General features: G+C 35.3%; 1 protein-coding gene across 8 annotated transcripts in view; it reads right to left on the reverse strand.

Annotated features, from left to right (window-relative positions):
* The window catches only part of LOC110452905 (sickle tail protein-like), a 223,951-nt gene that overhangs the window by 140,496 nt on the left and 68,631 nt on the right, over nt 1-14,824 (reverse strand). The window contains exon 1 of one of the 8 annotated variants that reach the window (XM_021501651.1): nt 4,067-4,628. The exons of the other annotated variants lie outside the window; for them this stretch is intronic. Coding sequence (XP_021357326.1) covers nt 4,067-4,091 — 25 coding nt within the window. The 5' untranslated portion in view covers nt 4,092-4,628. Of the gene's footprint in view, nt 1-4,066; nt 4,629-14,824 lie in introns of those variants that run through there. 8 annotated transcript variants of the gene reach the window in all.

A 14,824-nucleotide genomic window follows, 5' to 3' on the forward strand; every position in this document is an offset into this window, starting at 1 on the left:
ATATAAGGGAGGGTGTCAGATAATGGAGGGTGTCAGATAATGGAGGGCATCAGATAAAGTAATGTATCAGATCGATAAAGGAGGGTCTCATTTAAAGGAGGATATCAGCTCATGGAAGGTGTCATAAATTGGACGGTGTAAGACAATGGAAGGTGTCAGATAATGGAGGGCATCAGATAAAGTAGGATGTCAGATAAAGGAGGATATCAGATCATGGAAGGTGTCATATAATGGACAGTATAAGACAATGGAGGGTGTCAAATAACGAAAGTTATAAGATAATGATCGGTGTCAGATAATGGAGGGTGTCAGAAAATGGAAGGTGTCAGATAAGTGAAGGTATAAGATAATGGAAGGTAAAAGATAATGGAGGGTGTCATGATAGCGGAAGGTTTAAGATAATGGAGGGTGTCAGACAATGGAAGGTATAAGATAATGGAGGGTATAAGATAATGGAGGGTATAATATAATGGAGGGTGTCAGATAATGGAGGGTATAATATAATGGAAGGTATAAGATAATGGAAGGCATCAGATAATTGAAGGTGTCAGATATTGGTGGATGTCAGATAATGGAAGGTGTAAGATAATGGAAGGTATCAGATAATGGAGGATGTCAGATAATGGAAAGCTTCAGATAATTGAGGGTATCAGATAATGGAAGGTATCAGATATTGGAGGGTGTCAGATAGTGGAAGGTATAAGATAATGGAAGGTATAAGATAATGGAGGGCATCAAATAATGGAGGGTGTCATATAATGGAGGGTGTCATATAATGGAAGGTATCAGATAATGGAAGGTATCAGATAATTGAGGGCATCATATACTGGAGGGTATTAGATAATGGAGGATATCAGATAAAAGGATGTCAGATTAAGATTTTTTCAGATAAAGACAATGAATAGTATTAGATAATGTAAAGAGATAACAGGTACTGAATAAGTTAAAGCTTTCTGTCCTGATTTTGCAGCCATTTTGACATGTAGATCATATCCTCCCTTACTACACCAGTCTACAGTGAGGACCAGGCTGGTATTCCAAATGCATACACTGAGCTTCCTTTTCTGTCTTTCTGAGGCATTCATCAAGATGTTTTTCAAGATTTAGGAGGACCAAAATACCATACATTGCCTGGTCCACTTGAGAGTTACAAAGACTCTGTTCTGTTGGTTTCTATGGCAACTACTGAAGCTAGGTTCCTCATTGGACATAATCACTTCTGGCATGGCATGACTCTAGTTGATATTTATTTTGGTCAAGCACTCCATTATCAAGTCAAGGAAGGATACTTTTTACTATGACTTCTGCGCCACACAGTAAAAAGTGCAATCTTACATGTACCACGAAGAGGAAAGAGATAATCTTACACGTACCACACATAGGAAAGAGATAATCTCATATATACCACACAGAGGAAAGAGATAATTTAATATGTACCTGACACAGAGGAAATAGATAATCTCATATATACCACACAGAGGAAAGAGATAATCTCATATGTACCACACAGAGGAAAGAGATAATCTCATATGTACCTGACACAGAAGAAAGAGATAATCTCATATGTACCACACAGAGGAAAGAGATAATCTCATATGTACCACACAGAGGAAAGAGATAATCTCATATGTACCACACAGAGGAAAGAGATAATCTCATATATACCACACAGAGGAAAGAGATAATCTCATATGTACCACACAGAGGAAAGAGATAATCTCATATGTACCACACAGAGGAAAGAGATAATCTCATATGTACCACACAGAGGAAAGAGATAATCTCATATGTACCTGACACAGAGGAAAGAGATAATCTCATATATACCACACAGAGGAAAGAGATAATCTCATATATACCACACAGAGGAAAGAGATAATTTAATATGTACCTGACACAGAGGAAAGATTTAATCTCATATATACCACACAGAGGAAAGAGATAATCTCATATGTACCACACAGAGGAAAGAGATAATCTCATATGTACCACACAGAGGAAAGAGATAATCTCATATATACCATACAGAGGAAAGAGATAATCTCATACATACCACACAGAGGAAAGAGATAATTTAATATGTACCTGACACAGAGGAAGGAGATAATCTCATATATACCACACAGAGGAAAGAGATAATCTCATATATACCTGACACAGAGGAAAGAGATAATTTAATATGTACCTGACACAGAGGAAAGAGATAATCTCATATATACCACACAGAGGAAAGAGATAATTTAATATGTACCTGACACAGAGGAAAGAGATAATCTCATATATACCACACAGAGGAAAGAGATAATCTCATATATACCACACAGAGGAAAGAGATAATTTAATATGTACCTGACACAGAGGAAAGAGATAATCTCATATATACCACACAGAGGAAAGAGATAATCTCATATATACCACACAGAGGAAAGAGATAATTTAATATGTACCTGACACAGAGGAAAGAGATAATCTCATATATACCACACAGAGGAAAGAGATAATCTCATATATACCACACAGAGGAAAGAGATAATTTAATATGTACCTGACACAGAGGAAAGAGATAATCTCATATATACCACACAGAGGAAAGAGATAATCTCATATATACCACACAGAGGAAAGAGATAATTTAATATGTACCTGACACAGAGGAAAGAGATAATCTCATATATACCACACAGAGGAAAGAGATAATCTCATATATACCACACAGAGGAAAGAGATAATTTAATATGTACCTGACACAGAGGAAAGAGATAATCTCATATATACCACACAGAGGAAAGAGATAATCTCATATATACCACACAGAGGAAAGAGATAATTTAATATGTACCTGACACAGAGGAAAGAGATAATCTCATATATACCACACAGAGGAAAGAGATAATCTCATACGTACCACACAGAGGAAAGAGATAATTTAATATGTACCTGACACAGAGGAAAGAGATAATCTCATATATACCACACAGAGGAAAGAGATAATCTCATATATACCACAAAGAGGAAAGAGACAAACTTACATGTACCACACAGAGGAAAGAGATAATCTCATATATACCACACAGAGGAAAGAGACAACCTTACATGTACCACAAAGAGTTTCAAGTGTAAATTTTAATAATTCTACATGCAATTCATAAATCATCGAGTACAAAAGTTACCAAAAGGTCTACCTGTCTCAAAAAGTAAATCTCCCACAAATTAATTTAATTCTTATTCTATAAAATGATTTCTTATCAAAGCCAAAGGTTATCTTTAGATCGATTACGGTAACATACAATAACTGTTCGAAGTGCAAAATTCCCGGTATACATATTAATTTAAATCCAAACCATGTATTGCTGTTCCCAACTTAAGCAAGATTATCAATTTAAATAGACACAGATAATTTAAAATATGTTTACTAAAGGAGCGTGTACTAAGATGTGTCTGCAGATATCAATAAACTTTTAACAGGTTCTAGAACTTAACAGGCCGTAACAGTAGTTATATACCTGTCTCCACCTAGGGGTGTACACGCCACCTCTATATATAGGTCACCTCTGTACACCGACACCTGTCAATAACAAACAAATGACAGCCTTAAGTAAACAATACTTAATGTTACATCATTATATATGTCACCTCTATATAGGTCACCTCTGTACACCAACACCTGTCAATAACAAACAAATGACAGCCTTAAGTAACCAATACTTAATGTTACATCATTATAGATGTCACCTCTATATAGGTCACCTCTGTACACCGACACCTGTCAATAACAAACAAATGTCTGTCTCAAGTACACAATATTTGATGTTACGTTGTTATAGATGTCACCTCTATATAGGTCACCTCTGTACACCGACACCTGTCAATAACAAACAAATGTCTGTCTCAAGTACACAATACTCAATATTATGTCATAATAGATGTCTACTCTGTATACTTACACCCATTGACAACAAGAGCATGCAGTGTTTTTCCATGATTTAAAGAGCCGGTATGTATATGGTGGCCCTTATATACACAAGTGCCCCCCTCTCCTTCTCTCCCCCCCCNAAAAAATCATTACCTTTTTTGATGATATATTTTTCCATGATGACTGTTCTTGTTTCGTCTACAGGAAAGCTCCAGGGACTTAAAGCAGGTATGAACACATCCGACAAAACTGATTACAGCTTTTCTATATTATTTTTTAAGATAACAATACCAGATATGATAAATCCAGGTATAAATCTCACAGGTGACACATTTAATCCCGGTGACAACCGACACAATATTATTATTTACTCCATATCAGAATTTGAGTCTACATCATACAAATCCAGTATGAATTTGACACAATATTAGAAAACTAATCCAACGGTAAGAATATACAGAACTCTGGCTGGTGCACGTGTTTTGCTATCCAGGTGACGATTTCACACAGGTATTCTATCAAACTGCCATCAGAAACACATCAGGTAAATACATCCACCGATATTGACATACCACAGTGTACCTCTGATAACACCTCTACTTGTACATCTCTGCAGTACGGTAGTTTTTCTACCCTCGCAATTCCTGTCTGGTACAGATGTACGTTTGTCAGCTCCCTACAGCAACATGCATGTTTAATCCCCCACATACACTACCTAACAAAACAACAGTAACAGCTGGTCTCCCGTAGTAAAGGTATACCATTGTACGTGGACTGGGACGCTTGATTAGATATATCAACCCAATAGCTGTAATACTACACAACTGCTGATTCACTGACTTCTGAACCCAGGGGTCATCCCATCTCCTGGGGTCAAAAGGTCACACAGGGTCATGGTTAAGGTAATATTCCTTGGTTGTTTGTAAAGGTCACAAGTGGTCATCATAAAATAATCAAACTTCCATGCAGGTGTTAGGGGTGAAATCAATCAGCACACATACCCGGTATGTGATTATAGAGGGCTGATTCCCGTTGAGGGTTTAAACCTTCTCAATGAACTGTCTGTGGTTCATTTAAGAATCATTGAGGCATCAATCATATTAACCAGTCATATTCTTCATTTAGGGACAATAAAACCTTCATTTTAGTCGTAGGGGTCAAAACAATTGGTACCCTTTTATCAAGAGAATCAATTGTGGATCCCTAAGGGGATAACAGATCATCTTTACATTTTTGACAATGAAAGCAATTTTAAGTACAATTTTTCTTTCAATGTAGAATGAAGTCAATCTTTCTAACCCCCTTTTTATTTTAATTATCTACACATACACATGGCCCTAAATGACCACAGCCATGGATGGGCCGTTAAACCCAAACAGACAAACCAAAGGTATCCAATGTAATTATAAAGGTTTGACGACATGACTCCCTTAGGAGTTGAGGTTTTACCTGCTGGACAATGAAGATGAAAACAATCTAGATGAATATTTTTATGTATATTATTTGCAGACATCACTAAATACTTTCATTAATGTCATATCCACTGATTATATCTATTCATAATTCAAAAGTTACATGTAAACCTTCCACAAATCCTCAAAAAGGGTATCAATATTGTATACAACCTCAGAAAATCACTTCTACCAAAAGGACTGAAAAATCACTGAATGATTAACAAAATTTGAATGAAAACATTTTTACTAATTAAAAGTCTAAAAATTAAATTCTGTTGAAAGTCAGACACTTTTGACATTTTGGTGACAAATCAAAACCAAAGTAGAATGATTCAGAATGGGAAACAAAGTTTTTTATTCTCATAAAAATGGCATCAGACATCCCAAATTATTTCTTAATTATTCGTCATTCAGACGCTCAAAGAGGTTAGCATAGGTAACTTTATTTCTCGATAGCTCTCACCCACTAATTCACACAAGCTACAGTTCTACTCAAAAACATATTTATAAAAATACATTTTATATTTTCATTCTATTTCACTGATATATCTCAAAGATCATAGAGTCGGTCCTCAGATGAGTAAGATATTGAAATATATTTGAAAACCAGATAATCCCTGTTGCTTTCATTAAACAAGAGGCCAAGAGGGCCTGTTTCGCTCACCTGGATAATCAAGCAACCATGCAAAAATTAATATTCTCACTACCCCTTTCACCACTGTAGACCATAATGGCCTTATCCAGATCAATACATGGTAGAGTCTATTAAAGTTACATAGGGTTGAAAGGGTCAAATATAATGATGCAACTATTTCCAAATACTGGCTCTCTCTCTCACGGTCTGATGATGGTGGGTTAACAAGAGGCCCAAGAGGGCCTGTATCGCTCACCTGATTATTTAAGCAGTCATAGCAGAATAATCTCATTAAATATTATATTGCACTAAAACTATTTCCCTCGCAAACTTTGTTGGCTCCATCTGTTGAAACTACCAGCAAAATATTATTACAAGATTCTATGCTTTTTGATTCTTCTTCAGAAGTTGCTTGACATATTTTTCCCTGTGACCTTGTAAGTAGGTCAATGTCATTTTCCTTCTCGAATTGGTTAGCTCTATTCAAAAAAGCTACCAGCCAAATCTTATGAATACATTCCTTTTAGTTCTTAAGAACAAATCCATTAAAATGTTGTTGACCTCTGTGACCTCTAAAGTAGATTGAGGTCATTTTCATTCGCAAACTTTAGTGAGCTCTATCCCAGGAAGTCACCAGCCAAATATTATAATTTTATACCTTTTAATTCTTCAGAAGAAGTCGTTGGAAGCATTTGACATATTTGACCTCTGTGACCTTAAAGCAGGTCAAGGTAATTTTCATTCGCAAACTTTGTTGGGCTCTATGCCAGGAAGCCACCAGCCAAATATAAAGATTCCATACCTTTCAGTTCTTCTTCAGGAGTTGTTTGACACATTTGACCCCTGTGACCTTGAAAGAAGGTCAAGGTCATTTTCCTTCTCAAATTGGTTAGCTCTATTCAAAAAAGCTACCAGCCAAATCTTATGAATACATTCCTTTTAGTTCTTAAGAACAAATCCATTAAAATGTTGTTGACCTCTGTGACCTCTAAAGTAGATTGAGGTCATTTTCATTCGCAAACTTTAGTGAGCTCTATCCCAGGAAGTCACCAGCCAAATATTATAATTTTATAACTTTTAATTTCTGAAGAAGTCGTTGGAAGCATTTGACATATTTGACCTCTGTGACCTTAAAGCAGGTCAAGGTAATTTTCATTCTCAAACTTTGTTGGGCTCTATGCCAGGAAGCCACCAGCCAAATATAAAGATTCTATACCTTTCAGTTCTTCTTCAGGAGTTGTTTGACACATTTGACCCCTGTGACCTTGAAAGAAGGTCAAGGTCATTTTTCATTCTCAAACTTTGTTAAGCTCCATCCCAGGAAGCAACTAGCCAAATATGAAGATTCTATACCTTTCAGTTCTTCAGAAGAAGTTGTTTAAAGGAAAAGTTGACAGACAAGGACGGACTGACGACGGACACCGCACCATGACATAAGTTCACTTGCCCTTTGGCCAGGTTATAATTATTAAATTTTCAGTATGACTTCAGCAATAACAAATTTCATTACTATATAATTTAGTAATATCTCTTTCTTATTTACCATATTTTACCAGTGATGAACTCAGGGGTCTGTACAAAACATAGGTCACAAGGAGGGACAACCTAGGTTAATTATTATTATTTATTCATAAATCCCTGTCATTCACTATTTTAGAGAAAACAAACTCTTTAACTGCACAGTAGTTACGTCATTTTGATGAAAAGTTACCCAAAAAAACACACTTTATATCCGGATTATTTTCAAAACTTTGAATTCAGATGAAAATGCAAAGTCATTTGAACAACAAATACGCTAGTTGTTGGTGCTTCCCATGACTGTTTCTTTGAAACGGAATAAAAAAATATCAACTATACACTTCAAATATAAATTTAACATGGTGGCTTTGAACAACAACTAACACAGAAGCCTAAATAAGTTATAGGAAAGTCTTTTACAATCACAAGCATCACGGAAACCTGACAGACACCGGAAGTACAGTGTGAATAATTGAAACACAACCATATATAAACAGTGTTTGTGGCGTTAGTAAGGAAGCAACACTTCAGCATTATTTGACATCAAACTTTGTATATATTACTTTTATATACTAACATCACAGATATATAACAGGCCACACATGTCCTGTAGCATTGCCAGAAATAACACTGAACAAAGGTCTCTCTGTCTGTGTCATCTTCTGTGTTTCATTTACCATTACCGTAATTCTCCTGTCAAAAGCCTAGGGATCCTTAGATAACATTGTATGGTGAATGACTTGATTATCTCCCCCTTTTACATTGAGCTACAGAGTACTTTGAATTATACAAATTGAACAGTATGCTTTAAGATGTTAGGATCAAATTTTGAAAAATTCAGCTTTGGCAAGATCATTCTGCTAAGTTTTCATCTTCATTGTGCAACAAGCGCTGTTTGTGATGAGGGCCATTATCAATGTCCCCTAAACAACCATTGCAGTCACACACAATGCTAATGTTCTCAATACCATATGCTTACATACCGAATTTGAGCAAAATTGGTCATTACTAAATTCTGACCAATCCACGGACGTGGTGGCCATGTTGGACGACCAAGTGAAAAATAAAGTCAATTTTGTGCACTGCCTTTCTTTCACCAAAACAAATTCATTGTTTACTCAGGATTTATTCTCAACTTTGAACCAACATACCAAATATAGAAAGACTTGCCTATATGATCCTTACATTTACATGGATAGATTTTGTTTCAAAGCTATCTGGCTTATAACTGCACATGGCCTTATTTACCACCAGTATATACGGTACCATCAACTTCAAAACAACGGCTTCAGTGAACAACACAATGTACAATTACATAATAAATCACCAAGGGAGAGTGTTGCTAAAAAGTTTTACTAAACAAATTACTGTTAGAAATTTAATTACAAAACATCCAATTATTTACTGCTACATCCCATAATTAGCCAATTAGTAAAGCCTCGTTAATATAGGCCAATTAACACAACCATTGTTGTCTGTAACAAATTTCAGTCTGAACGGTTTTGTCTTTATTTGATTTATACTATGTTCATCATCTTCAAGAATACTAACTACACAATTGGAAGGAAGGCCATACCTGCTAAATGACCTGCATCTTGCGGGTCACACCCGCAAAATTAACCGATCATCCGGGACCAACTCATGACTCTCGCGGGTGATACAAATATCCCGCACTATGTCAACATGATCCGGAATCACCCACCTTGACGCTTGTGTTAGCTATCTCCCTATTTCTGGAAGTGTTCCATTCAGGTATGGGTTAAGTCTGATTTATTACAGGGAAATTAGTATTTGAAAAGAGATAATGTAATAAAATAAAATATGTGAAAAGATTTGTTTTATTTATTTTTAAAAAAAAGTCCTAAATCAAACCAGAATACACGACATGTTATGCTGCGACGGTGCACAAATTAAATGATTAATTTTGACGTGAATATTTTTGTTGCGCATTATCACCTCGCACAGAATTTCCCAATGGGGGCCATGACCCCCATTAGGAGATTCAGGAGTTAGCAGGTATGGGAAGGAAATAAATTCTTAATGAAATCATAAATCATATCATATTTCCTTATTCAAATTGCTGTTGTATGAAATTATTTCATGGAAGTTTTCAATGGCAGATTTCAGTGAAATTCTAAAGATATTTCCAAGAGGTTTAAGCTACTTTTCAAAGAAATTTCAATGCAAATCATACTTAATCCTTAAATACATAGATACATATATTTATTCTGACAAAATTAAGATTTTACTATCCTTTATAAGTCACCTCTGAAATAAAAAATAATAAAATAAAAACAAGTTGAGATGTTTAGATTTCGATTTTTCGTTAAAACTGTCCGTCTGCACTTGGTTTTGCCAGTGGTCATCTAGTCTATATTCAAATTGTTCAACTTTGCTTGATCAACAGTTCGTTTAAACAAACTTTACAATGCTTAAGCTTGCCGCAATTTGTAAATTTTAAAGTTTATCCTGGTGTAGATGAACTTTCTCCGATATTAAAAATGTCGGACATAGCAGTTAGTCAAAATGAGTTCTGTGCAACAGTAGGACATTATTGTCGTCTGGGTCTGACTAAGATGTTGCTGTTGTCTCATAATTTATAGTAACCTTCTAAACAACATACAATGTGTTGACCTTGTTAATATACCTGGGGAGTTCCTCAGCTGACCCCAATCAGCCCTATCTAGGGTCAATATTGACAAGCTGACATGAATAGCTATGGTTGGCCCCTTTTCTCCTATCTAGGGTCTGTTATCAAAGCCAATACAGTTTTGATTGTCAATCACTTACTGTAAATTACAATACCATATTAATCCTGGTAAACATGTGAACACCCCCNGAGTCCTACAATATATATCAAACTCCACCTGTTATAAGAACTGATCAAAGCATCAATTCAAATGTGGCAGCACCAATTTATTTATAAGTATGGTCACATAATAATTTATATAATAGGAAGGATTGGTCACATAATAATTGATCATAGGATTAGTCCCAACATCAATTTGTAATAGGATTGGTCACAACATCAATTTGTAATAGGATTAGTCACAACATCAATTTATAAAAGGTTGGTCAGAACATGAACTTATAATAGGGTTGGTCTCATACTAATTTATCCCTTCATCCTAGCTCGCTGCTCTCCAAATATCATCACCCTGGGCATTTTGGTTATTCAGCAGAAGTTGTTTTAATATTTTTACATAATTGACCCCTGTGACTTTGAAATTTAGTTATGGTAATTCATTTGAAAAAAATAGTAGCACTACATCCCAGCATGCTACTTGACAGATATATTTGGGGGTATTGAGAATAACTTCTGTTTAAAGATTTGAACATATTTGTCCCTGTGACCTTGAAATTGGGTTAAGATCATTCATTCTAACAAACTTGGTAGCACTTCATTCCAGCATGCAATTAGCCAAATGTCAACATCCTTGGCCTTTTGAATATTTAGAAGAAGTTTGAAAGTGGGTCAAGGTCAATCATTTGAACAAACTTCTTCATCCCAGACATTTTGATTGTTCAGAAAAAGTTCTTTGAGTAATCATTAAACATGTGACCCCTGTGGCCTTCAAAGGTTTTACCTATTCAGAAGAAGTTGTTTAAATATTTGACCCCAGTGACCTTGAAAGTAGATCAAGGTCATTCATTTGAACGTATTCGGTAGCCCTTAACCCCAGCTTATTGAAAAGAAGTTAAAAGAAAACGTTTACGCCAGTCAGACGGATGCCGCACAACAGCATTAGCTCACTTCATTCTTTGGGTCAGGTGAGCTAAAAATGAATCTCATTGAGTGTTTTTATAAAATGAGTTTCACTGAATAATGAGCTTTAGTGATTTTTTTTTATAAAATGAGTTTCAGCGACTTTTTTATGAAATATCAAATTTTAGTAACTTTCCACTAATTCATTTTCTATTTTGTTCAAACACCGAATAATTTATTGAAACTAAAATTGCAAGTTTATTGCATATATTGTATAAAAGGATTTGAAAATTATCCATAAATCTCTGAACACCAGATAGGCTTCCAGCATCCAGATCGGAAATACGTTTTGCGACTTTATGTATGCAATACCGAGTACCGAGAAAGCTCTTTCTCTTACACATGGTTGTAAATTTTGCATAACAATGCATCTCTCTTCATTCATTGGTATTACGTCATTTCCCTACAGATAAAATACTGGTGCAGGAGCCAAATTAAGATTTATGATAACTGATACCACACACTTTACAAGCGTGCATACAAATGAGCACTTTAATCCAACAGTGGCCTCAACATCCATTAGTTCGATATTCTAACTCACCTTCAGAACCATCATAGAATGATCCAATTTAACGTATTAACTCATTCACCCCTGAAGACACATTTAAACTCTTCCAATTCATAGGTTGGAATAGTTCATTATGAAATTTCAGGGGTGAATGAGTTAAGGAGATTACAGCCTTTGCAAATGTTAAATCAAATCCTATTCGTTAAAATGCCATTATTTTCAGTTTTACAAATTCATTTTAATTTTTTTATTCCCTCTAAATTTCTATTATATTTCTACCCAATCCTTAAGCAAATTTCAATGGCATCGGAAACGATAGACATTACAGAGAAAAGTAATCAGAATTAAACAGTTTCCTGAAACATAACACCACACACTCTTAATGAGTGGAAATAGCATGCTGAGGACTTCATCAATTTTTCTTTCCGATAAATAATCAGAAAAGTCTTCAGTTCATTGATAAAAAAGAAACCTGGAAGTCAGTAAATTGTACCAGTTTTTGTATGACTTTTTCCATGCAGTAAAACTTGTCGGTGTCGAACACGCTTAAATCGAATACAGTGGATGACTCAAATGTTACACTCGATCACGATGCTTTTCTCTCTTTATATGAGTACATTTGGGCAGACGCTGCTTAATAGGACTGTTTATGTATTTATTTAGTGATAAATGGGAGTAGAGTAACTATATTTCTTACTTCTTATTGATGTTAACAGCTTAATGTACGAGTGTGTACCAATGCACATTGTTAGCAATGAGGTTGCAGATGCGCTTTTAACAACAACGATAATATTACATGTATGTAGTTTGTTGATGTTTGAAACTATAATCTGTAATTAAAATCCATTAAACTGCTATAAAATCTTAGCATTTCTTTAATTGAACGAATCATGATGATAACATGATGATTTATTGATAATATTTGTTCTGACGATAATGTAACATTTAACGGAATACACCACGGGTCATTCAAGTGCTCATACACTATATACAACTCATTAGAGTCTAACTATTAGATAAGTTGAATATTTTTATTGGTCCTTAGGACTTCTACTTATCTGAGTTTTATTGAATTATTAATTTCACATATTGGTAGATCTCAAAAAATCTCAGATATATTTTTCCGTGAAAATAAAACTGCTTAAAAAATAATCCCATAAACAAGACATTTACCTGATTGTGCTCTTTACAGTTTTATTACTGAATGCAACTTTCAAGATACATGAACAATGTTTTTTTCAACATTTTGGATATTCTTAGTTTTGTTTATTTTTTCGGTCAACTCTACCAAGATTTTTCATTACTATCAATTCAGTTAGTATTTTCAATCACTGAAAGCAAAAATCAAGAAAAAAGAGTCCTCCAGCTTTGAAGCTCTCGGTATAAGTGAACGGAACTCCATAATAACAAATTCTTTCTCAAACAATTCCAAGTGGTAGTTTTCTGTCTCATCTTGAATATTGTAGAATTGATTGTGTAATATGTGCCATTCATCACAAGTCTCAATGCATCAGGGAGGCCTCCACTCTCCATCACACTCCTGTAATACAGACCCCACTCATTGCCCTATCCGATCGCCTGCTGTAGCGAACTCATGTAATTGTATTTATCCCAATGCTAGCATTATGCGATACAATTTGATTCCCAAACACTTGGAGCACCGAGTTATTTTGCCCTAAGGGAAAGAGTTGTTTTGTACCATAAAACACAAATGAAACAGACTATCAAAGAATCACGTTCCATGACAATAATCAACTAGTGCATCACGCCTATTAATCAATAAACAAGCAGAACATCACCTAGATTTATAATCAATATACATATGTGTTTTTTTGTACTATAACCATTTCTATTGGCCAATATATCTATAATCTACAGCAAACATGTGGAAGTATGTCATGTGATTTCTAGATGATTATTGATCATGTGACTCTTCATTTATTGTGAGGAGGTCATGTGACCCTTCTGTTTGATATTGAAAACAGCCAATGTATGAAGCTGCTCATCTTCAGTATACTGATAGCCAGAGACAACGGCTATTAACCATCTTCAGTATACTGATAGCCAGAGACAACGGCTATTAACCATCTTCAGTAAACTGATAGCCAGAAACACCGGCTATTAACCATCTTCAGTATACTGATAGCCAGAGACAACGGCTATTAACCATCTTCAGTATACTGATAGCCAGAGACACCGGCTTTCAACCATCTTCAGTATACTGATAGCCAGAGGCATCGGCTATTAACCATCTTCAGTATACTGATAGCCAAAGACACCAGCTATTAACCATCTTCAGTATACTGATAGCCAGAGACACCGGCTATTAACCATCTTCAGTATACTGATAGCCAGAGACACCGGCTATTAACCAGAGTATGGTGTATTTTGTGCTAAAACTCACCAGTGTTGTGAAGCTATAAACTATTAGCCCAGAAATAACCAATCACTCACGTATCTCGGTTTGTTTCTTCTAAACCACGCAATAAGATGCTGTCAGTGTAAAAAACCACTAAAATAAACAGTCAACTGTTATTAGCATGAACCAGATGTGTACAATTTCATTCTTTGCAATCTTTGAAAGGTCTTTGAGCCCAAGCTTTACTTTCAAAGTAAATATTAACTAGAACTATGTCAGTCTGACATTTAAGCCGCTCACCACTTTAAATTGAATTGCTTCAGTAAGACGTTGAGCATCAATATCTTCTATAATACCTCAGATATGTGTTCTGTATTCTGCTAATTGAAAATCAGGTCATGTGATGATGATGCCTTTGGGATTTCCAAAATCAATCACCTCTTAAATGATGCCTTAAAAACATTTCTCCCTCTCCTCTTTTTTCACCCTCTTTCAGTGTGACGCATTGTTGTAATTTTCATTAACTAGCATCCTCCAATGATGTGACATGAGCATTTATGTGCAGAATGCCAATCGGTGAATGGATAATAAAGAATAGGTGCATTTTGTGATTGTGAAATGAAGAATTAACAGAATGGGGGAAAAATACATGGAGAAAAGAGACATTGTACT

Source organism: Mizuhopecten yessoensis, unplaced genomic scaffold, assembly GCF_002113885.1.
Source record: "Mizuhopecten yessoensis strain PY_sf001 unplaced genomic scaffold, ASM211388v2 scaffold6971, whole genome shotgun sequence".
NCBI lineage: Eukaryota > Metazoa > Mollusca > Bivalvia > Pectinida > Pectinidae > Mizuhopecten > Mizuhopecten yessoensis.